At 40.8% G+C, this 23,822-nt stretch overlaps 1 protein-coding gene across 3 annotated transcripts; it reads left to right on the forward strand.

Annotated features, from left to right (window-relative positions):
• Positions 1 to 325: 325 nt before the first annotated feature.
• Positions 326 to 23,262, forward strand: LOC113031347 (uncharacterized). 3 transcript variants are annotated; one of them, XM_026183348.1, is made up of 9 exons: positions 326 to 615; positions 11,132 to 11,172; positions 11,469 to 11,627; positions 11,711 to 11,848; positions 12,808 to 13,050; positions 21,914 to 21,982; positions 22,078 to 22,214; positions 22,340 to 22,404; positions 22,622 to 23,262. In XM_026183348.1, the coding sequence occupies exons 2-9, from the start codon at positions 11,145 to 11,147 to the stop codon at positions 22,695 to 22,697; spliced, it is 915 nt and encodes a 304-aa protein (XP_026039133.1). In that variant the 5' UTR covers positions 326 to 615; positions 11,132 to 11,144; the 3' UTR covers positions 22,698 to 23,262. The 3 variants fall into 3 exon arrangements, with proteins under 3 accessions (XP_026039133.1, XP_026039132.1, XP_026039135.1); XM_026183347.1 differs by lacking the exon at positions 326 to 615 and adding an exon at positions 10,585 to 10,896; XM_026183350.1 differs by lacking the exons at positions 326 to 615; positions 21,914 to 21,982; positions 22,078 to 22,214; positions 22,340 to 22,404; positions 22,622 to 23,262 and adding exons at positions 10,585 to 10,896; positions 13,135 to 13,218; positions 13,331 to 14,807.
• Positions 23,263 to 23,822: the final 560 nt, after the last annotated feature.

Genomic DNA, 23,822 nt, shown 5'->3' on the forward strand with positions numbered 1-23,822 from the left:
CCCACAAAGATCTGGGGTTTGCTACTCACATCTCAATTAAGGAAAATTAGTGAAACTGTGTATAAACAAATTTCCATGATGGAGTCAGTTCAGTAGAGACAAATTTCTATTTTTCTTCTTAAAGACTTCTCATTTCTGATGAGCAGTCAGATAAAGTTACATAAAACTCTGTGTTCTTTCTGTTCTTCCTATTATGACTTCCCTGTTTAGTTCCAAGTTATTTTCACTTCTCTGTTACAGGAATCATTGTGATCACATTGTGATCACATTGTGACATTGTGATCCATGAGCGTAATCCTACTGAGTGTGTGCAGCTGAGCCTTTTTTAAGTCACTGTGCAGAACTTTCTTCAGCTTTTTGTAAGAACTGCACTGAGTAGAAAATGCCAGGCCTAGATTGCAGGAAAATGCAGACCTGAGTAGCAAACCTACAAAGATCTGGGGTTTGCAGTGGCCTACAACTTTGCAGAGTGCAGCTCTGTCTTCAGATGTCTTCCACCTTCTACACTTTTGCATCCTTTAGATCTTATTTTCAGTGAAGTGAAGCACAGAGGAAGAAAAAATATTTTAGCTTCAATAACTGAACTAAAAGACACAGAATCTGTTCAAAATTAAGGTAAGAGCTCAACCTACATTTTAAAATTTGGTTTTATATTTCAAAATAAATACAAAGGATTTAACATGACCATCCTAGCAACTTTCTGTTTGCTCCGTAATGGAGTTCAAAGTTAGTGCAGAGGGACCAGTTTAAGAGCCAATACAGATGAAAATGTTTTAAGTGTTTCAGAAATTGTTGTTTGTACGGAGTCGAAGTTAAAACTAATTTAATTTGTCAATTTGGATTCACAGATTTAAGTTTGAAACTCCAATGAAAGCACCTTTTTGGTGGCAGCAAATTCTTAATAAGTGTTAATATTCATTTTGACGCTATTTAATTGGACACATAATGATCTCAGTTGAGCTGTTTTTTTAGGAGAATTTATTTAAGTCGGTCCAGAGGAAATAAATTTTTATTTTTCTTCTTAAAAACTTCTCATTTCTGATGAGCAGTCAGATAAAGTTACAGCAGCTTTACAGGAAACACCTTCACATGAGCTGTTGGTGAGATTAAATTAAAGAGCCACAAGAAATGTTTGACTTTCTCAGTGACACTCTTTTTCACTTTTTAAGTGTAACACTGAGTTTTATTGTTTTTAACACAGAGAGAGGACGGAAACAGAGCGAGGGCTTGGTGGTTTCTCTGTAAAGTGTTCATGTGAAGAAGAATCTCTCTGTGGCTGTGTGTGAAATGAAAGTGTTCACGTTTAATTAGTTTTCTTGTTATGATGTCGTGTTAACAGTAATGTTCATTTGTGTTTTATTTTAAACCCTCAGGTCAACTTTCAGAATGAAGGTGATTGTGTTGTTTGTGTTTGGTGAGTGAATATACTTGTGAAGACAATATTGTGAATAATCCTTTAAAATACTGCACACACATGTTGTGTCATGAATCGCTGTGTGGCAGGCAGGCAAGCAGGAGTGGTGGACCCAAAATGCAGAACTCAGACACAGAAGTGAAACTGAAAGCGCAGCTTTATTGCTGGGAAAAACCTCGTACAAACTAAACTCACCAAAAGACAAACAAAAGTCTGAACAGAGGAACCAAGGACTGAAACACTGGAAAAGAAAACTGGAGCAGGAGACCAAACACTAGGCACATAGAAGCAGAACACACAGCTAGTTGAGGGTACAACGCAACACTGACACAGAGAAACACAGGGCTTAAATACACAGACGGTAGTAATCAAGGGATGAGAGACAGGAGGGGAACACACCTGGGAGAAATCACAGCTGACGAGACAGGGGAAATGTAAACTGAGCACACTCACATAAGACACAGACCTTCACAATAAAACAGGAAACTCAGACACAGGGAACCAGACAAGATGCTGAACTGAACAGACAGATTCACAAACAGACGGGGTGACACCATAGACAGACAGAGATACAGACGCAGACTCAGAGGCAGACCGAAGAGAACTCAAACAATAATAATCATCATAATAATAAACTAGAAAATGATAATAATAAACTTAAAGCGCTGGGTCACCGACCCAGGACCATGACATGTTGTAGATGGTGTGTGATCTCATGTTTGATCTAATTGAAAAATCATGTATAAATATGGTTGTAGTGGTGTTTTACTCAGGTTCTCTAACATAAAGAGAGAATATGACTTGTTTTGTCTCCATGCAGAGACATTTCTTGTATCCTCCTTTAAATACACATTAATAAAAGCAGAGTATTTACTAACTGTGATTGTCTTCTTTTCAGTGCTGGGTGCACTCTCTGCTGCAGGTGAAGATTTCTTTGCAAAAGTCGGGGGGAAGGTCACATTGAACTGTGGGGTCAGCAGCTACAGACACACTCTGCAGTGGCATCATGGAACTGACGTTGTGTTTAATGTTGATCAGAGAGGCTTCACTCGCAAAGGTACTTGAGAATCTCAGAATACTTAACAGTTAACATCAGTATATGATGACTAATTATATTAGAGCCTATTTCTATTTTCTGTGTTAGGACTTGTTGAACTTGCACGGAGGTCAGTCGTGAGACAGAACAATCTGGAAATCTCCAGTGTGAGAGAAACAGATACCGGAGAGTTCAAATGTTTGGCAGATGGGACACGTCATGAACATTCACTTTCTCTGTTCTCAGGTAAAAAGCAGACCCTGGAAAATTGCAAATTTTTTTACAAATAAATGTTCACATTTAATGGATCAGTGATGGGTTTAACATATTAGGCCTGTTATGTTTTTGTTTTAAGGATCCTTCCACGTTACACTGATAATCAGATTAATAAAAACATCACTGCTGTGATGCTTTAACAAACTCTGTGCTACAGACATCCTTCCTGCTAAAACTTTGTCCTCTCTGATTCCAAACTGCGACATCAAACAAATAATACAAAGTAATCAAGGCCTGCTCTTTTTTCTTACCAGCTGTATAACTACTTATTACAATTGCTCTACAGTTAAATGTTTATTTATGATATTTTCATATCACCAAAAATGTTCCCATGTGTGAAAGAGTTACCACTTTCCCTTTAATACTTAGTGTAAGATGCTCTCACTGTTTTTCCTCTCATGTTATAAAGCTTTGTCACATGTGTAATGAGTTTGGATGAAGCACTTTGTTTGTCTCCCTTTCTCTTTGTGATTCTCACTGTATCTGTTGTTGTCCATCTGTTCTCCTTCTCAGTTTTGGTCTCCGTCAAACCCTCTGCTGTTCTCAAGCTGAACGATGAGGCAACGCTCCAGTGTGAGGTTATAGGTCAGCACCATGGTTGTGAAGTAGAGTGGAGGCGTCTAAATACATATTTACCCTCAAATACATCAACAGTTCAACTCAAACCTGTAAAAACCTCACATAATGGTCCCTGGCTGTGTTTCGTCACCTGTGGCAGGAATACGTTTATTGAGCGTCTGGCCATCAAAGTACAAGGTAATACACAGTTACTAGGAATGAAGACCCATGTTTACATATGTGGTCAACGAAGCATAAAGATGTGTGTTTTTGTTCTTCAGAGCCTCCAACTACAACAACTCCACCATCCACCCCGAAGAACGTCACATTTGTAACGAGTGTTTAGAAGACAACATGTGGCTGGCAAAATCCCATCACCACCTCCTCGCGGTGCCAGCTGGAAACAACGACCCTCGGGAAGTTGGCTAACGGTGAGGGTCCTCGACGTCAGGTGGAGTGACGCGCCGGTCGATGTAATCCACAGTCACATCCCATGCAATGACGTCTCAAAAAGCTAGGGCGTCCCCCGTCGCAGCCGTTAAAAATATGGAGAATGGCAAAGCGACCGGACCAGACGACATACCAGCCGAAGTCTGGAAGCTGCTCGGGCGCCAAGGCGCCTTAGTCCTCGCCAGCCTGTTCAATAGCATCATCAGAGACGGGACCGTCCCAGCAGCCTGGTCAACCAGCATAACGGTGCCCATCTGGAAAGGGAAAGGCGATGTGGCTGAATGCTCCAACTACCGCCCGATCCGACTCCTAGGCCATACCATGAAGGTTTTCGAACGGATCATCGACGCCAGGATGCGAGAAATCGTCAACTTAACGCCCAACCAATGTGGCTTCATCAGGGGGCGTGGCACGACGGACGCCATCCATGCTGCCCGCCTGCTTTTGGAGAAGCACCGAGAGAAGTCCAAGACCATCCACATGGCCTTCCTCGACTTGGAAAAGGCGTTTGACCGTGTCCCACACGACCTCATCTGGCACTCCCTGCGATCACATGGAGTTCCTGAAGCCTACGTCAACTGGACAAAGCTCCTCTACCGACAAGTCACCAGCGTGGTCAGAAGCCCAGTGGGAACATCACCGCCCTTTAACATCAATGTGGGCGTCCACCAAGGCTCGGCACTCTCCCCGCTGCTCTTCATCCTTTGCATGGACACTGTGACGGCGGATCTCCAGTCACCCCATCCCTGGACACTTCTCTACGCCGACGATGTCTTCCTGGCCGATGAATCGCGAATAGAACTGCAATACCAAACACAGCAGTGGAAGACTCGCCTAGCTGACTTCGGCCTGAGGCTCAACACCAACAAGACCGAATACTTAGAGGCTGGCCCCCAGACCGACGGCACGATCAGCGTCGATGGAGAAGATCTGGCGAAAGTACCTCATTTCAAATACCTCGGATCGATGATCAGCAATGACGGCGATATCCTACTAGATGTACGAGCCAGGATCAACGCAGTGTGGATGAAATGGCGCCAAGTCACCGGCGTCCTGTGTGACCGAAGAATGCCCAATCGCCTCGAGTCAAAGATCTACAAGAGTGTAGTGCGCCCCGTCGCCCTCTATGGATCCGAGTGCTGGCCAGCCACCGCAAAGCACGAACAAGCCCTTCACACGATGGAAATGCGGATGCTGCGATGGTGCCTAGGCCTGACACGATGGGACCACGTCATGAACACCGACGTTAGAAAGAGGATGGGAATCGCGCCAATCACAGATAAGATGCAAGAAGCGAGGCTGCGGTGGTACGGACATGTGGTACGGAGCGATGAGAACTCAGTGGTGAGAACAGCACTGCGGCTCAGCCCCCAAGGACGTCAACCTAGAGGCAGACCAAAGCGGAGATGGATGGACCGAATCAAGGACGACGTGAAGAAGATCGAAGCCGATCTGACCGATGCCCTTGACCGACCCAAGTGGAGACGACTTTGCAGAAAAGCGGACCCTGCAACCGAGTGGGAAAAACGCTAGGAGGAAGAAGAAGAAGTTTAGAAGACAACATGTACAACATGTGTGTCCAGCTTTTGAAAAATGTCTGAAAATTGGATCAAAGTGATCCTTTGTTGAATGTGTAACTCATTCTTGTCATTCTCACTTTGTCCAATGATCTGTGTTGCATTCAGGTGTTGCCAACGATTGCCCACTGGGACTCTCCTGTTGGATGTGGATTGCAATCGGAGTCTGCTGTCAGTTTGTTCTCCTGATAGTTTGTGTCACTGTCTTGTGTAAGTGCATGAGAAGAAGGAGGGCATGTGAGGAAAGGCGTTCATCAAATATTTATGTGTAGAGTTGATTGTTGACGATGAAACAAAAAATGGGTTAAGTCTAAATGACTGTCTCAGATTGAGTATTACACTCTTCAGTAAATTGGTGCAGATGTACAGATGAAATGTTCGGTTTGTTTCCTGGACCTCGCTGAGTAAAACTAAGAACTGAAATCTACCTGAAGTCAGACATCTGGTCAGGCTTTACTTGCAAATGACTCACTAGTCTACCTTCATACACATATAAACTTGAGTGGCATCTCATTCTTAATCCTTAGGGTTTAATATGATGTAGGTCCAACCGTGGCAGCTTAAACTCTTATGGGAAGGCTTTCCAAAGGTTTGGGAGTGTTTATAGGAGTTGACCATTCTTCCAGAAGCACATTTGTGAGGTCAGACACTGATGTTGGACCTTGCTCGCAGTCTCCACTCTAATTCATCTCAAAGGTGTTCTGTCAGGTTGAAGCCGCGACTCTGTGCAGGCCAGTCACGTTGTTCCAACAGGAACAGGAAGAGACCATCCCCAAACTGTTCCCACAAAGTTGGAAGAATGAAATTGTCCAAAATGTCTTGGTATGCTGAAGCATTAAGAGTTCATTTTACTGGAAATAAGCCGTTAAACCCCAACTCCTGAACAACAGCCCCTCACAATAATCCTCCACCAAACTTTACATTTGGCACAACGCAGGCGGACAAGTAGCATTCCCCTGGCAACCGTCAATTGGATAGTCCAGATGGAGAATCTTGATTCGTCACTCCAGAGAACATGTCTCCACTGCTCCAGTCGTCGTGTGCTTTATGCTGATCTGAAGGTCACATGAAGGTTGGAGGTCTGTGGTAATTGACTCTGCTCTGTGATTTTATGTGGGCTTCCACTTCATGGGTGTGGTGCTGTCATTCCACTTTGGTACCATAACACTAACAGTTGACTGTGGAATATTTAGTCATGTGGAAATTTAGAGATAGAAGTGACCAAAACATCTGAATTTAATGATTTGGATGCTTGAGTGAATATTTTGAGTATAATATTAAGTCCCAAACATTAGAGTAACTTTCCTGAATCTTCTCACTCTTTGTTAACTCTGACTGTTGATTTCCGCTGCCATCATTTGTCACTGGTTTCTCTTCTTTTATTGGATGATTACAGCTTGGTTCACTTCAGCCTTGGTGATTAATGATTCTGTCTATGTCTTGTTTTTTATTTCAAAAAGAAAAGCTTTGTTACTTGATAAATAAATGTTTTTCTGTCAGGCTGTGTGCTTTTTTAGCTTTTTGTTTCAGATTTTTTTCCCACTTTTTCTTCTATATGATGTCAAAGGGAGTGGATAACGTTGATCATGTTGTTAATTTCTCAGGTATATATCTTTAGTTTTGAGCACATAAGCCCCGCCCTCCTGCCTTTCTAATCTTGTATTTGTGAGGGGCAGCCAATCAGAAAGTACTGTGGCCCCGAGAGGCCAAACGGACTGCAACATAAGAAAACATCAGCAATAAGAAAAATGCTGCAAAAGCACACAAAACACAACAGAAATAGGAAAAACGAAAATGGAAATGGAATGTCTGGCCCATTGTTATGGGCCATTCGATCCCTATACAAGCGTTGCAAGAGCTTGGTTCGCATTGCCGGCAATAAGTCGGACTCGTTCCCGGTGGGTGATGGGATTCTGTTCATCATTTTTATGGACAGGATTTCTAGGTGCAGCCAAGTGGCAGAGGGCTTTTACTTCGATGGCCTCAGAATCTCATCTCTGCTTTTCGCGGATGATGTGGTTCTGTTGGCTTCATCGGGTGAGGGCCTCCAGCTCGCACTGGAACGGTTCACAGCTGAGTGTGAAGCAGTGGGAATGAGGATCAGCACCTCCAAATCTGAGTCCATGGTTCTCAGCTGGAAAAGGGTGGAGTGCCCACTCCAGGTTGGGGATGAGTTCCTGCCCCAAGTGGAGGAGTTCAAGTATCTTGGGGTCTTGTTCGCGAGTGATGGGAGAAGGGAGCCGGAGATCGACAGACGGATTGGTGCTGCAGCCACAGTGATGCGGACGCTGCACCGGTCCGTTGTGGTGAAGAGGGAGCTGAGTGTAAAAGCAAAGCTCTCAATTTACCGGTCAATCTATGTCCTTACCCTCACCCATGGCCATGAGCTGTGGGTAGTGACCGAAAGAACGAGATCGCGGATACAAGCGGCGGAAATGGGCTTCCTCCGGGAGGGGCTCAGAGTAGAGCTGCTGCTCCTCCACATCAAAAGGAGCCAGCTGAGGTGGTTCGGGCATCTGACAAGGATGCCTCCTGGGCGCCTCCTGGGTGAGGTGTTTCAGGCATGTCCCACCGGGAGGAGGCCCCGGGGCAGACCCAGGACACGCTGGAGCAGGGGTGCCCAATCCCGGTCCTCGAGAGCTACCGTCCTGCAGCTTTTAGATACATCCTTGTTCCCACACACCTGAATCAAATGAATGGCTTGTTATCAGGTCTTTGCCAAACATGATGGCATGCTGAAGAGATCAAACCATTTGATTCTGCTGTGTTGGAGTAGGGATGCATCTAAAAGCTGCAGGATAGTAGCTCTCGAGGACCGGGATTGGGCACCCCTGCGCTGGAGAGATTATATCTCTCGGCTGGCCTGGGAACGCTTTGGTGTTCCCCCGGATAAGCTGGAGGAGGTGGCTGGGGAGAGGGAGGTCTGGGCTTCTCTGCTTAGGCTGCTTCCCCCGCGACCCGGCCCCGGATAAAGCGGAAGAAGATGGATGGATGGAAAATGGAAATAGGAAAAAAGAAAACAAAAATAGAAAAAACGAAAACAGAAATATGAAAAAACTGATTTCCCAAGCACAAGGGAAGTGTTTCTGGGGAGACAATAACCCTACGGACCAGTTGCAGGAACCAAAATATGCTATGTAAGTGTGTTTTAGTCTCATGATTCATATAATACTGATGACAGATTTTTAGGCTAATAGTTAGGCTAACACACTTACCTCTCATCTTTTCTTTCCTCACAAAACTGATAGATAGACATGCATTTCTTTTAAGTGTCTCCCAGCGCACTTCTTAGCATATTTTGGTTCCTGCAACTGGTCTGTAGGGTTATTTTCTCCCCAGAGACACTTCCCTTGTGCTTTTGGAAATTAGTTTTTTCCTATTTCTGTTTTTGTTTTTTCTAATTTCTGTTTTCTTTTTTCCTATTTCAGTTGTGTTTTGTGTGTTTTTGCAGTGTTTTTCTTATTGCTGGTGGGGTTTTTTTTAAGTTGCAATCCATTTGGCCTCTCATGGCCACTGTAGAAAAGGATTTTCTTACGGAGGGTAGGGCTTCAGATGAAAATAAGATAAATAATGTTCACTTGTCAATTAAAGTGGTCAGCTAATGACTTTTGTGGACGTTTTAATGGATTGTGTAACTAATATTCTGATAAATATTAGGTTTGTGCTTCAGTTCAGGTGAGTGAAATTTGTTTATTATTTGGAACTCGGGATGTGTGCAACTAATCATCGATGTTGTCACTAGTCAGTCCCAGATTTACTTCCTGTTCAATTTAGTAGTTAAAATTGATAATTAATTGTCCAAAATGTTGGCAACACTCTGCCACCAGATGAAGCATTGTTGAGAAATGCCAAAAATTTGTGAATCAAGGCCTGATCTTTTTGTTAACTGCAGGAAATGAGCTTTCTATGAAAGGTGGATGGGCCCTCTCTTAGCGACAGGGTGAGGAGTTCAGTGATTATGGATGGGTTCAGAGTAGAGCCTCTACTCCTTCACATCGAAAGGAGACCGCTAAGGCTTTCGCCTCCCGCGTGAGGTGTTTGGTGTTGTGCCAAAAGGGATCGTCTGCCCAAAACTGATTTATTTCCATTTGTTTTTTATGTGTAATGGCATTACTTATTTTAGTAAACAGACTTTAGTAAACAGGATTTACAAAGGATAAACTCAGAAAATTACCTGTTTTTCATTTATCTTTATGGTTGCTGTAACTTTATACCACAGCAGCAGCTTCTCAGCTCGCAGCCGAACACATCACCAAAAACAACCCATGTTCAGGACCCAGTTCCCTATAATGTGCAGGGGAGGCGTGACCAGCTGATGTGGCCCAGGTGTGACAGCCACACTACCAACCATGCCCCGCCACAATAAAACACATTACAATGACATTTTATCAACACAAAATGCACCAGTTTATTGAATATGAATAACGTCATCAATTTACCTCAATTGTTAGAACGTCTATGTACAACCAATGTCCACTATTAAATTAAGTAAATGCAACATGTTCTTTGTTTCAGTGCTAAACATTTACCTGGATTTTCATTCTTAAGGGATATTTCATAGTTTTAATCAAATTTTGGATAGAACTTTATTCAAACAATAGCAAAAGAAAAATAAAAGCATTTTATCCTACAGAAAACAAAATAGATGACTTCCTTACAAACGTCCAAACTGCTTATTATATATGTGCTTGCTGCTCTCTGGTCATTGTTTGAGTTATTTATTAGTTCAGGGCATGATTACGAACCACAGGTCTGGTCAGAGAGCAGGTTCGGTTTGTTTTCCTGCGCCTTGCTGAGTAAAACTGAGAACCACCTGAGATCAATCAGACATCTGTTCAAGTTTAACTCACAAATTATTTCAGAAAACCAACAAGACCCACGGCTGCTTCGGGTCCTCTCTGCCTTTATTGGACGATTGGAGTTTGGTGTCATCACTTTAGTCTGACGACACCTCCTCTAGTGTGAGGAAATAAGACAAAGAAAGAATTTAGCATCCACAATAAGAGAAAATGTCATTAAATAAAAAAAATTGCAACTAATGACTGTCGGGGGAAAAACAGAAAAAACACCAAATCAGCTCGTTTACCTTCAGTTTCTTTTATTTTGAAAACAAATACTTTCTTATTTCTGCTGTGATGAATAAATATTAGTCTTTTTTCAAACTCTGTGTTCTTTCTTTTCTTTCTATTATGACTTCCTTGTTTATTTCCAAGTTATTTTCACTTCTCTTTTGCAGAAATCATTGTGACAATTGATCCATGAGAGTAGTCTAACTGAGTGTGTGCAGTTGAGCCTGTTTTAAGACACTGTGCAGAACTTTCTTCAGCTTTTTGTAAGAACTGCACTGAGTAGAAAATGCCAGGCCTAGATTGCAGGAAAATGCAGACATGAGTAGCAAACCCACAAAGATCTGGGGTTTGCAGTGGCTAACAACTTTGCAGCTCTGTCTTCAGATGTCTTCCGCTTTCTACACTTTTTGCATTCTTGAGCTCTTGTTTTCAGTGAAGTGAAGCACGGAGAGGATGAAGAAAGATTTTTGCCGTCACTAAATGAACTAAAAGACACAGAATCTGCTCAAAATTAAGGTAAGAGCTCAACTTACATTTTAAAATTGGGTTTTATGTTTCAGAAGGATTTCTTATTTTTAACATACGACACAGAGAGAGGATGGAAATCGAGCGAGGGCTTGGTGGTTTCTCTGTAAACTGTTTATCTCTCTGTGGCTGTGTATAAAATGAAAGTGTTCACTTTTAATAAGTTTTCTTTTTATGATTTAGTGTTAACACAAATGTTCATTTGTGTTTTATTTTAAACCCTCAGGTCGACTTTCAGAATGAAGGTGATTGTGTTGTTTGTGTTTGGTGAGTGAATATACTTGTGAAGACAATATTGTGAATAATCCTTTAAAATACTGCACATACATGTTGTAGATGGTGTGTGACGTCATGTTTAATCTACTTGAAAAGTCATACTTGAAAAGTATGGTTGTTGTGGTGTTTTACTGATCCCAGGTGGTTTAATGTCACTCTACAAGTTTACAACAAAATGAAGAAAATATGACTTGTTTGTCTCCATGTAGAGACGTTTCTTATATCCTCCTTTAAATAAGCATTGTTAAAAGACAAGTATTTATTTACTGTGATTGTCTTCTTTTCAGTGCTGGGTGCACTCTCTGCAGCAGGTGAAGATTTCATTGCAAAAGTCGGGGATAAAGTCACATTGAAGTGTGGGGTCAGCAGCTACACACGCTCTCTGCGGTGGCATCATGGAACTGACCTTCTTCATAGTGTTGATCAGAGAGGCTTCCCTCGCAAAGGTCTTTGATTATCTCAGAACACTTAACAGTAAAGTATTTGATGGTAACATTATAATAGAACATATTTTTATTTTCTGTGTTAGGCAGTACTGAACTTGCGTGGAGGTCAGTCGTGAGACTGACGAATCTGGAAATCTCCAGTGTGAGAGAAACAGATGCTGGACGGTTCACATGTTCGGCAGATTGGACACGTCATAACCATTCACTTTCTGTGTTGTCAGGTAAACAGCAGACCCTGAAAAATACACATTTGCAAATAAATGTTCAAATATAACCGAACAGTGCAGCGTTTAACATTTTAGGACAAATATGGTTTTGTTTTCATTTTCCCTGCACATTACATTGATAATCAGATTAATAAAAACATCACTGCTGAAAAATGAGGGGAAATTATTTTATGTGGCTGATGGTTCTTTTACTATAACAGGTAAAGGATATACAGCAAATATACAAAATGAATTTCTTGCACAGCATGTCTTGTATATGTTTTGAAATTTGGAGACTACATTTCCCAAAATAAAACTTAATCCCCTCCTAGTCAACCTGGTGGTGGGCAGGACCACCACAGTGTCAGGTGTGGCCACCCTGCCATTACTGGAGTCCATCAGGAGAAGGGGAAGCATCGGAGGGGCCACGAACATATGCTGGGCTCTAGAATTACATCCATAGCTATTAAATATTACATAAGACACAACTATTAATTAATAATTCTATTTTTTTTATACTATTAACTATATAAACAGAATTTTATTTAAAAAACTACTTTAGCTTTATTCCTTCGTTTTTTATTTCTTTTTGTCAGATAATTGAATAAAAAGCTTACTTTGTGTTTCTATATGACAGTCATGCCGTGTAAGCAAATTATAACAGTGACCAAAAAAACCAAACCAAACCAAACAGTCCAGGCCTACGCTGTTCTCTCACCAGCTGGGTCACTACTTATTACCATCCCTCTACAGTTAAATGTTTATTTGTGTTTCATTTCACCAAAAATGTTCCATGTGTGAAAGAGTTACCACTTTTACTTTAATTCTTAGTGTAATATGCTCTCATTGTATTTCATCTCATGTTATAAAGCTTTGTCATGTGTGTAATGAGTTTGGATGAAGCTCCTTGTTGGTCTCCCTTTCTCTTTGTGATTCTCACTGTATCTGTGGTTATCTGTCTGTTTCCTTCTCAGTTTTGGTCTCCGTCAAACCCTCTGATGTTCTCGAACTAAACGATGAGGCAACGCTTCAGTGTGAGGTGAAAGGTCAGCACCATGGTTGTGAAGTGAAGTGGAGAAGTCCAAATACATATTCACTCACAAATACATCAACAGTTCAACTCAAACCTGTAAAAACCTCACATAACGGGCCCTGGCTGTGTATCGTCACCTGTGGCAGGAATACATTTAGTGAGCGTCTGGCCATCACAGTACAAGGTAATACACAGTTACTAGGAATGAAGACCCATGTCCACATATGTAGTCAATAGAAACATAAAGATGTGTGTTTTTGTTCTTCAGAGCCTCCAACTACAACTCCACCATCCACCCCGAAGAACGTCACATTGTTTGTAACGAGTGTTCAGGGTACAACATGTACAACATGTGCGTCCAGCTTTTGCAAAGTGTCTGCAAATTTGATCAAAGTGATCCTTTGCTGAATGTGTAACTCATTCTTGTCTTTCTCACTTTCTCCAATGATCTGTGTTGCATTCAGGTGTTGCCAACGATTGCCCACTGGGACTCTCCTGTTGGATGTGGTTTGCGATTGGGCTGTGCTGCCAGTTTGGGATGCTCCTCATAGTTTGTGTCATTGTCTTGTGTAAGTGTATGAGAAGAAGGAGGGTATGTGAGGAAAGGCGTTCATCAAATATTTATGTGTAGAGTTGATAGCTTACGATAAAAGAAACCAAAAGAAAATGGGTTAAACGTCTCCTGCACCACTGTGTTTACAGATTATGGTGAACTTCTTCTTAAAGTTCTTCATTGATTGTGTAAGTGATCAGAGTCCTGATTTCACTCCACCAAGTTCTTACAAAAGTTCTGGCACACTTCACAGCTCGCAAAATTCTAAATGACTGTCTCAGATTGAGTATTACACTCTTCAGTAAATTGGTGCAGATGTACAGATGAGGTGTCGGTTTGTTTTCTGGGCCTTCCTGGGTGAAACTAAGAACCAACTAAGATCTCTCAGACATCAGTTCTGGCTTTACACACAGATTACACTTTATTGCCAAAAGTATTCACTCGTCTACCTTGACACGCATATGAACTTGAGTGACATCCCATTCTTAATCCATAGGGATTAATATGATGTACGACCAACTGTGGCAGCTGAAACTCTTACAGGAAGGCTTTCCAAAGGTTTAGGAGTGCTTATATGTGTTTTTGGTGCTTCTGTACACCTGGACACCTGTCTAGAAGCACATTTGTGAGGTCAGACACTGATGTTGCACTAGAAGGCCTGGCTCACAGTTTCTGCTCTAATTCATCCCAAAGTTGTTCTGTCGGGTGGAGGTCGGGACTCGGTGCAGGCCAGTCCCGTTGTTCCAACAGGAACGGGAAGGGGCCATCCCCAAAGAAGAATGAAATTGTCCAAAATGTCTTGGTATGCTGAAGCATTAAGAGTTCCTTTTACTGGAACTAACCAGCTGAGCCCAACTAATGGAAAACAATCCCGCACAATAATCCCCCTCCACCAAACTTTACACTTAGCACAAAGCAATCAGACAAGTAGCGTTCCCCTGGCAACCGTCCATTGCATTGTCCAGATGGAGAATCTTGATTCGTCACTTCAGAGAACATGTCTCCACTGCTCTAGAGTCCAGTCGTAGTGTGCTTTATGCTGATCTGAAGGTCACATGAAGGTTGGAGGTCTGTAGTGATTGACTCTGCTCTGTGATTTTATGTGTCCTACATCTTCATGGGTGTGCTGCTGTTATACCACTTTGGTGTCATACCACTAAGAGCTGACCGTGGAATATTTAGCAAGGAAACTTCAGAAATGGAAGTGACCAGAACACCTGATTTACTGATTTGGATGCTTGAGTGAATATTGTTAGTTTAATGCCAAGTCCCAAACATTAGAGCAACTTCCCCAAGTCTCTTCACTCTTTCTTAACCCTGACTGTTGATTTCCGCTGCCATCATTTATCACTGCTTCCTCTTCTTTTATTGGACAATTACAGCTTGACATTGTGATAATTTGATGATTCTTGTTTTGTCTTGTTTTTTATTGCATAAAGAAAAGCTTTGTTACTTCTGCTGTGATAAATAAATGTTTTTCTGTCAAGTAATGTGCTTTTTAAATTTTTGTTTCTGATATTTTTTTTCTACTTCTTCTTCTACATGATGTCAAAGGACGTGGATAATGTTAATGTTGTTAATTTTTCAGGTATATAGCTTTAGCTTTGAGGACATAAGCCCCACCCTCCTGCCTTTCTTATCTTGTATTTGTGAGGGGCAACCAATCAGATAAGGGTTTTCTCAAAGAGGGTAGGGCTGAATATTAGATGAAAAATTAGATGAAAGCTAAATAAGCCTCACTTGTCAATCTAAGTGGTCAGCTGGTGCCTTTTGGGGAAGTTTTAATGGACTATGTGACTAATATTCTCATAACTAATAACCAGCCCAGAAGTCTGTGCTTCAGTTCAGGTGAGTGAAATCAAGTCTTTTATTTGTTTATTACTTGGAACTTGGGATGTGTGGGACTAATCATCGTCATTGTCACTAGTCGTAAATGTGAGACTTTTTAAAATTTAAAAATGATGCCCATTGCCAGTAACTTACTTTGTCCTAAATGTTGGCAACACTCTGCCACTAGATGGCGCATTGTTGAGAAATGCCAAAAATCTGTGAATCAAGCCCTGTGTTAACGACAGGAAATAAGCTTTCTCCAAAAGGTGGATGGGCTCTCCCTTGGCGATAGGATGAGGAGTTCAGTGATTATGGTTCAGATTAGAGCCACTGCTCCTCCACATCGAAAGGAGACCGCTAAGGCTGTCGCCCCCTGGGTGTTCAGTGTTGTGCCAAAAAGTGATCCTCTGTCCAAAACTGATTTGTTTTCACGTGTTTCTTATGTGTAATGTCTTTACTTATATTGGTAAATACACTTTATAATAATAATAGATTGCATTTATATAGCGCTTTTCGAGACCCTCAAAGCGCTTTACATTACATTTCCACTATCCATTCACTGTCACGTTCACACACTGGTGGAGGCAGCTACAGTTGTAGCCACAGCTGTCTTGGGGCAGACTGACAGAAGCAAGGCAGCCATATCGCACCATTGACCCCTCTGGCCATCACCAGTAGGCGGTAGATGAAGTGTCTTGCCCAAGGACACAACGACCAAGACAGACAGAGCTGGGGATCGAACCGGCAACCTTCCGGTTACAAGATGAGCTTCCCAACCCTCTGAACCACGATCGCCCCAAACGTTAGTGAACAGGATTTACAAACATTATACGTAAAATTGAATAATTACCTGGTTTTCAAGTATCTTTATGACTCCATGTTATTGTTTCTATGTCCTTTTTGGCAACTTAAAATATGTTTACAGAACTATTGTTATATTTGTTGCAATTCCTGCTGTCCACTTGGCCAGATTACTTTTTTTTAAAAAAGACATTTTTAATGTACGCAAGATTTTTTACCTTATATATAAGCCACTGCAAAAAAACTGATTGCAGCTTTTACCTTGTGATAGGAATGTCATTTGTGGCTCAAGATGACTTGATATAATTAATCAGGGACACAGTTGACATATCTTTCACATATTATAGGCCAACAAGTTATTTAAAGCAGATATAATACAAACAATTACTTTTTGGCAAACAATCACTCAGGCCTACCGATAGAAGACCTGGCCCCTACTTGAAGGTAACAACTCTAACATTTAAATGTCTTAAACCATTTAAAGATGAAACTACATTTGTATTAAGACAGAATCTGAATTGATGCAGTAACAAATCAAGTTTACAATAGCAGGATTTAGTCAAAAATCATAATTTTTTATTTCCTGGACTCTAACGTAAAAAATGTATTCTGATGTGGAGACAAGTGTCATGCCAGCTTTAATAACTTGTACATTTGGATTATTTTAGGTGGCTCACTACTGCCCTCTATGTGCCATTTCATGTGAGTTCTTAAGTCCTTAAAACTCTGCAATGGAGCTAGTGACAGCAACATTATTGCAACTATCAGACACAATATCTGCTTTTATGGGAAACAGACCACGTTTGAAAGTGCAGGATTTATATTAAAATAAGTTCTTACACAATGACAAAAATAACAAGCACCTGTTCCCTGGTCAAAAAGAGGAATGTGGAAACTGAGTGGAGCCATGTGATCAAATCTGTGCTCAAAGAAGTCAAAGGAGAGACCAAATCAGTATAGTGATTACAAAGACATGAAGTCTTAAACATTTCTTCTGTTAAAAACATCCTTGGAGGGTGGAGATGATCTGCTGTAAAGACCCCTGAAAGGAGCACCTGACAGAAAAACAGGGGGTTAGCCATTTTTCCATGTTCATATTTGTTATTAACAAATCACCCCTGGTTTAAGTGACATTTCATAGTTTTAAACAAATTTTTGGAAGCAACTTTAGTGAAATAATAGCAAAAGTAAAAACATTTCTTCCAGCAGAAACAAACAAAATAGATGAATTCCTTACAAACATCCAAACGGACAGTTTTTAAGTTATTTATTAGTTCAGGGCAAATATCAGGAATGAATTGCATTAAAATAAAATTTGGTAACTTTTGAGCTTCTTCAGCAGGGGGCACCATACTCCACATCTGCTCTGACAAAACTCATTTCATGGCTGCTGATGTGCACAGTTATGATGTGTTAATCTGTCAGAGAAGTGAAGGTTTGAAGGATTTATATCCATCTATCACCAACATACCTGGAGGAAAAATGTTTGTGTCGTGTCTGAATAAAAGAAAATGGACCAGTTTCTACTGATGAGTCCTGCTTTAACTTTTATTATGACATCTGTACCTGAGCTGTACATTTGGAGGCAGCAGGTGCTGTTAAATAGGCCTTTGTGTGTTTTATCTTTGTGTCTCACAGATGGGTGACCTTCAACAATCAGGTGAAGGTGTGCACCACAGAGACCTATGATAGCTCTACCTCTACTGCAGGCTGAATGAGGTCATATTTATCTTTAAATCCTCTGATTACAAACCTCAGGTCTGTTCAGAGAGCAGGTTCAGTTTGTTTCCTGCGCCTTGCTGAGTAAAACTGAGAACCACCTGAGATTTTGTCAGACATCTGTTCAAGTTTAACTCACAAATTATGTCTGAAAACCAACAAGACCCACGGCTGCTTCGGGTCCTCTCTGCTTTCATTGGACAATTGGAGTTTGGTGTCATCACTTCAGTCTGACGCCACCTCCTCCTCTGCCTGTTAGTGTGAGGAAATAAGACAAAGAAAGACTTTAACATCCACAATAAGAAAAAATGTCATTTAATGAAAAAGAATTACAACTAATGTCTGTCAAAAAAGAAAAAAAAAACACCAAATCAGCTCGTTTACCTTCCGTTTCTTTTATTTTGAAAACAAATACTTTGTTACTTCTGCTGTGATGAATAAATATTGGTTGTTTTTTTAATACTCTGTGTTCTTTCTATTCTTCCTATTATGACTTCTCTGTTTAGTTTCAAGTTATTTTCACGTCTCTGTTACAGGAATCATTGTGGATCGATGAGTATAATCTGACTGAATGTGTTCAGCTGAGCTTTTTTTAAGTCACTGTGCAGAACTTTCTTCAGCTTTTTGTAAGAACTGCACTGAGTAGAAAATGCCAGGCCTAGATTGCAGGAAAGCGCAGACATGAGTAGCAAACCCACAAAGATCTGAGGTTTGCAGTGGCCTACAACTTTCCAGAGTGCAGCTCTCTCTTCAGATGTCTTCCGCCTTCTACACTTTTGCATCCTTGAGCTCTTGTTTTCAGTGAAGTGAAGCACGGAGAGGATGAAGAAGGACTTTTGCCTTCAATAACTGAACTAAAAGACACAAAATCTGCTCAAAATTAAGGTAAGAGCTCAACTCACATTTTAAAGTTGGGTTTTATGTTTCAGAATAAATACAAAGGAGTTAACTCGACTATCCCGGAAACTTTCTGTTTGCTCCGTAATGAAGTTCAAAGTTACTGCAGAGACACCAGTTTAAGAGCAAATACAGATGAAATGTTTCAAGTGTTTCAGAAATTGTTGTTTGTACGGAGTCAAAGTTAAAAGCTCTTAAACAAAACCGAAGAAAAAATGTGCTGAAGTTTGTTTCTGAGCCTTTGATGTGTATGATCACATTAATTTAATAAGCTTAAAGATGCTTTAAGCTGTGAGTTTAGTCCTGTGGTTCAGTCACTGAGATTTAATTTTTCAAATGAGGCTCACAGAGTTAAGTTTAAAACTGAGCTTTAACTTTTTAAATTTTTGGCGTGATTAAAGCAGCTTATGTGGAGGCAGCAAGTGTTAAAATTCATTTTGATGCTAGTTAATTGGACACAATGATCTCAGTTAAGCTGTTTTTTTTAGGAGAATTAATATATACGTCAGTTCAGTGGAGACAAATTTATATTTTTCTTCTTAAAACTTCTCATTTCTGATGAGCAGTCAGGTAAAGTTACAGCAGCTTTACAGGAAACACCTTCACATGAGCTGTTGGTGAGATTAAATTAAAGAGCCACAGGAAATGTTTGACTTTCTCAGTGACACTCTTTTTCACTTTTTAAGTCCAACACTGAGTTTTATCATTTTTAACATGCGACACAGAGAGAGGACGGAAACAGAGCGAGGGCTTGGTGGTTTCTCTGTAAAGTGTTCATGTGAAGAAGAATCTCTCTGTGGCTGTGTGTGAAATGAAAGTGTTCACGTTTAATTGGTGTTCTTGTTATGATGTCGTGTTAACAGTAATGTTCATTTGTGTTTTATTTTAAACCCTCAGGTCGACTTTCAGAATGAAGGTGATTGTGTTGTTTGTGTTTGGTGAGTGAATATACTTGTGAAGACAATATTGTAAATAATACTTTAAAATACTGCACACACATGTTGTAGATGGTGTGTGACCTCATGTTTAATCAAACTGAAAAATCTTCTATAAATATGGTTGAAGTGGTGTTTTAATCATCTCAGGTTCTTTAATGTCACTGCACAAGTTTACGACGACATAAAGAGAATTTGACTGGTTTTGTCTCCATGTAGAGACGTTTCTTATATCCTCCTTTAAATACACATTAATACAAGATGCGTATATATTTACTGTGATTGTCTTCTTTTCAGTGCTGGGTGCACTCTCTGCTGCAGGTGAAGATTTCTTTGCAAAAGTCAGGGAGAAAGTCACATTGAAGTGTGGGGTCAGCAGCTACACACGCTCTCTGCAGTGGCATCATGGAAATGACCTTCTTCATAGTGTTGATCAGAGAGGCTTCCCTCGCAAAGGTACTTTAGGATCTCAGAATGCTTAACAGTTAACATCAGTATATGATGATTACATTATATAAGAACATATTTTTATTTTCTGTGTTAGGCACTGCTGAACTTGCACAGAGGTCACTCGTGAGACAGACGAATCTGGAAATCTCCAGTGTGAGAGAAACAGATGCTGGACGGTTCACATGTTCGGCAGATGGGACACGTCATGAACATTCACTTTCTGTGTTGTCAGGTAAACAGCAGACCCTTGAAAATATACATTTACAAATAAATGTTCATATTTATTGGAACAGTGATGGGTTTAACATATTAGGACAGTTATGGTTTTGTTTTCTGGATCCTTTCATGTTACACTGATAATTAGATTAATGAAAATGACACTGCTGTGAAATGAGGGGAAATTTGTTTAATGTGACTGATGGTTTTGTTACTATAACAGGTAAAAGGATATACAACAAAAATATACAACGTATTTCTTACACACTATGTTTTGTACTCACATTAGACAATTCAAAGCAGCAGAGACCAAAATCCAGATTATACTATTGAAAAATCAAGCTCAGAGTACTACATTTCCCTTAATTCAACTTAATCCTCTCCCAGTCAGCCTTCAACATCTTTAAATAAGTAAGTAAAGTTTATTAATTAAGCGCTTTTCATAGACAGGCCGTCACAAAGCGCTGTACACAAAGATTAAAATAAACAGAAAGTTACGTCATAGAATTTTCAATATACACAATATTAAAGTTTAATAGTAAATAAAAATGTAAAATTTAAAAAGCGTTGATCAACAGAAGGCTTGTTTAAAAAGATACGTTTTAAATGCTTTTTAAAGGATACCATAGAGTCAGCCAAACGTAGTTGTGGTGTAAACTGTTCCACAGACTGAAAGGCTCTGTCCTCTTTCAGACGTGTACGGGGAACAACCTCTTTAACAAACTCTGTTGTACAGGCAGCTTTCCTTGTTTGATGTCTCTAATCCCAACGTGGGACACCACTGAAACTTCCTGAACAGGAGTGGAGACACGGGGTGGGCAAGACCACCACAGTCTTAAGTTCTTGTTTTTTGTTTTTATTTTAGTGAACGGCTGCATAAACAAAAAAGCTGATGCTGTGTTTCTATATGACAGTGATGCCTGTGTAAGCAAATTACGACAGTTATTGACAAAAAAAATGCAATTTGGTCTACACTAATTTGTAGTAAAGAAAAAGGACACAAACATCAGCTTGTGATGTAATAAACAGTCCAGGCCTGATCTTTTCTGTCACTAGCTGGGTCACTACTTATTACAATCTCTCTACAGTTAAATGGTTATCTATGATATTTTCATATCACCAAAAATGTTCCAATGTGTGAAAGCGTAACCACTTTTCCTTTAATACTTAGTGTAATATGCTCTCATTCTTTTCCTCTCATGTTATAAAGCTTTGTCATGTGTGTAGCGAGTTTGGATGAAGCACTTTGTTCAGCATGGTCTCCCTTTGTCTTTGTGATTCTCACTGTATCTGTTGTTGTCCGTCTGTTCTCCTTCTCAGTTTCCGTCTCCGTTCATCCCTCTGCTGTTCTCAAGCTGAACGATGAGGCAACGCTTCAGTGTGAGGTGAAAGGTCAGCCCCAAGGATGTGAAGTGAAGTGGCAGAGTCCAAATACAGATTCTCCCACAGATTCATCAACAGTTCAACTGAAACCTGTAACAAGCTCACATAACGGGGCCTGGCAGTGTATCGTCACCTGTGGCAGCAATAAGCTTAGTCAGAGTCTGACCATCACAGTCAAAGGTAATACACAGGCACTAGGAATGAAGACCTGTGTGTGCATATGTGGTCAAAGAAACATAAAGATGTGTGTTTTTGTTCTTCAGAGCCTCCAACTACAACAAAGTCGCCACCCAAACTGAATGGCAAGAGTGAGAAACCCTGCGGCACAAACTGTGGGTACAGTTTATCACGACTTCTGCTCACAGAGATCCTTCACTGAATGTGTATCTGACACTTTTAATGCTTCAATAATCTGTTTGGCTTTCAGGCGGTAACGATGATGCTTCACCGAGGCTGTTGGGGCTCGCCTGGTGGGTGTGGGTTGCCATTGGTGTTGGCTGCCTGGTTGCGATTCTCCTGATGGTTTGTGTCATAGTCTTGTGTGTGAGAGTCAAAAGAAGGAAGGTGAGTGAGGAGATCCATTCATCACATCTTTATGTGGTGCTGTGATGACTGAAGATGAAACAAAGAAGAATGGCTCTCTGTAGCAAACAAAAAATGCATTTTTTTTCTTCTCTTGTTTTTTATAGAAGAGATTTCTGAAGATGAAGGGCCAACAACGACCCAGGCATAAGAAATACTGCCAGTGTGACCAGTAAATGTTCTTATTTTACTCCAGTCTCATAAAAAAAATCCCCTTTTACCCCCACTTCAGCGATCTCTCTTCACTTTACAGATGCTTTCTAATAGACTCTATTCACTTTATACGAATGACTGTTTGACCTTCATTTTCACAGTGGCTTTTACCGAGTGCTCCATTATTATGTTGTAATTAGTGTGAAAACTTCTCCTCTTTGCTCTCTTTATCACAGCCCAACAGCTGCAGCAAAACCGAAGCAAGGACGCCGGAGAGAGAAGCCATCAGCCCTCCCTCTGCACCCCGCCTAATGGAGTGACATGAAAGGCAGATTGAAAGGAGGGGAGATGCAGGAGAATAAAGAGTGAAAGAGAGGAGGGGCAAGGAGGAATAGATGGAGATAAGGAGTGAGTGATGGAGAACCCCAGTGCAGACACGGCGTGAATGTAAATTAGGCTTTTAATGCAAATAAAAATTCAATGTAATGCTGTAGGAACTTTTTGTGTAGGCGTTCTTTCTGCAAGTATAATTCCCGTCTGAACACTGTTCACCCCTCCACCCCACCTCCACCCCTCTCCATCCACCCACCGGATGTCCTTGGACTCTCCTCCCAAATCCTGTCACCTGACTCCCCACGCTCACCTGCATGTCTCCAGTCAGTGAGCCGTGACATCCTCGGCTGTTTTCTTTGTCAGATTGTCAATCTTCCTCCAAGCGTTGTTGCTTCTTTTTTATTTGTGTTTTTTTGTGTGTTGGCTTTTTTGTTTTTTTGGCCTGTCTGCCTTTTAAGCACAATTGTAACTAAAGATCTGCACTCGTTTTGCCTCAACATTTATACGTCATTTTAAATGTAACGCATTTATCGAGCTGATTAAAGAGAATGTCTTTCTTGTGTTTTTCTGCTCATATGTAAGATATTTCTTTTCTTCTTGTATTGCTTTAAAATCAAATGTTTATTTTTTCCATTCAATAAACTTTTACTTGACGGCAACATTTGCTCATTTATTTCTATCTGCATGTCACAATCACAGGGTCACATAACACCGTCAGACTGCAAATTCGCTGCAAATCCTCAGTGTTAAGTAACAAAATAATTAAAATACTATAGTTTAAAACTTTTACACCCTTGTTCTTTTGCACTTCTCTGCTTTAGACCATGCCTACACTGGTTTCAAAGCTCACGAATTCCCTAAAACTGGTGCAATACCATGCAGCTGTTGACACCAGAGCAGCACTTCATGATATGGAATAAACAGTAAACACCTGTTTACCTCAATAACACGACCACCCGTGGCATGCATACATACATACCTGCTCATAAATATGCACAAGTGAAGTATTTTCAATCTTTTATATGAGTTAAGAAAAGCCCTGTTTTGTGCACTAAGTTGAGCTTATCAAACCTCTAAAAGTGTCCTCCAGGTTTGTCCCTCAAC

The sequence above is a fragment of the Astatotilapia calliptera genome, chromosome 11, assembly GCF_900246225.1.
Source record: "Astatotilapia calliptera chromosome 11, fAstCal1.2, whole genome shotgun sequence".
Lineage (NCBI taxonomy): Eukaryota > Metazoa > Chordata > Actinopteri > Cichliformes > Cichlidae > Astatotilapia > Astatotilapia calliptera.

Excerpts from the sequence above, each read along its gene's own strand:
- LOC113031347 (XM_026183348.1), top strand. The coding sequence starts at position 11,145 with ATGAAGGTGATTGTGTTGTTTGTGTTTG. Across the intron at positions 13,051-21,913 it reads TCTGGCCATCACAGTACAAG|AGCCTCCAACTACAACAAAG; the intron begins GTAATACACAGT and ends TTTGTTCTTCAG. Across the intron at positions 21,983-22,077 it reads GAAACCCTGCGGCACAAACT|GCGGTAACGATGATGCTTCA; the intron begins GTGGGTACAGTT and ends TTTGGCTTTCAG.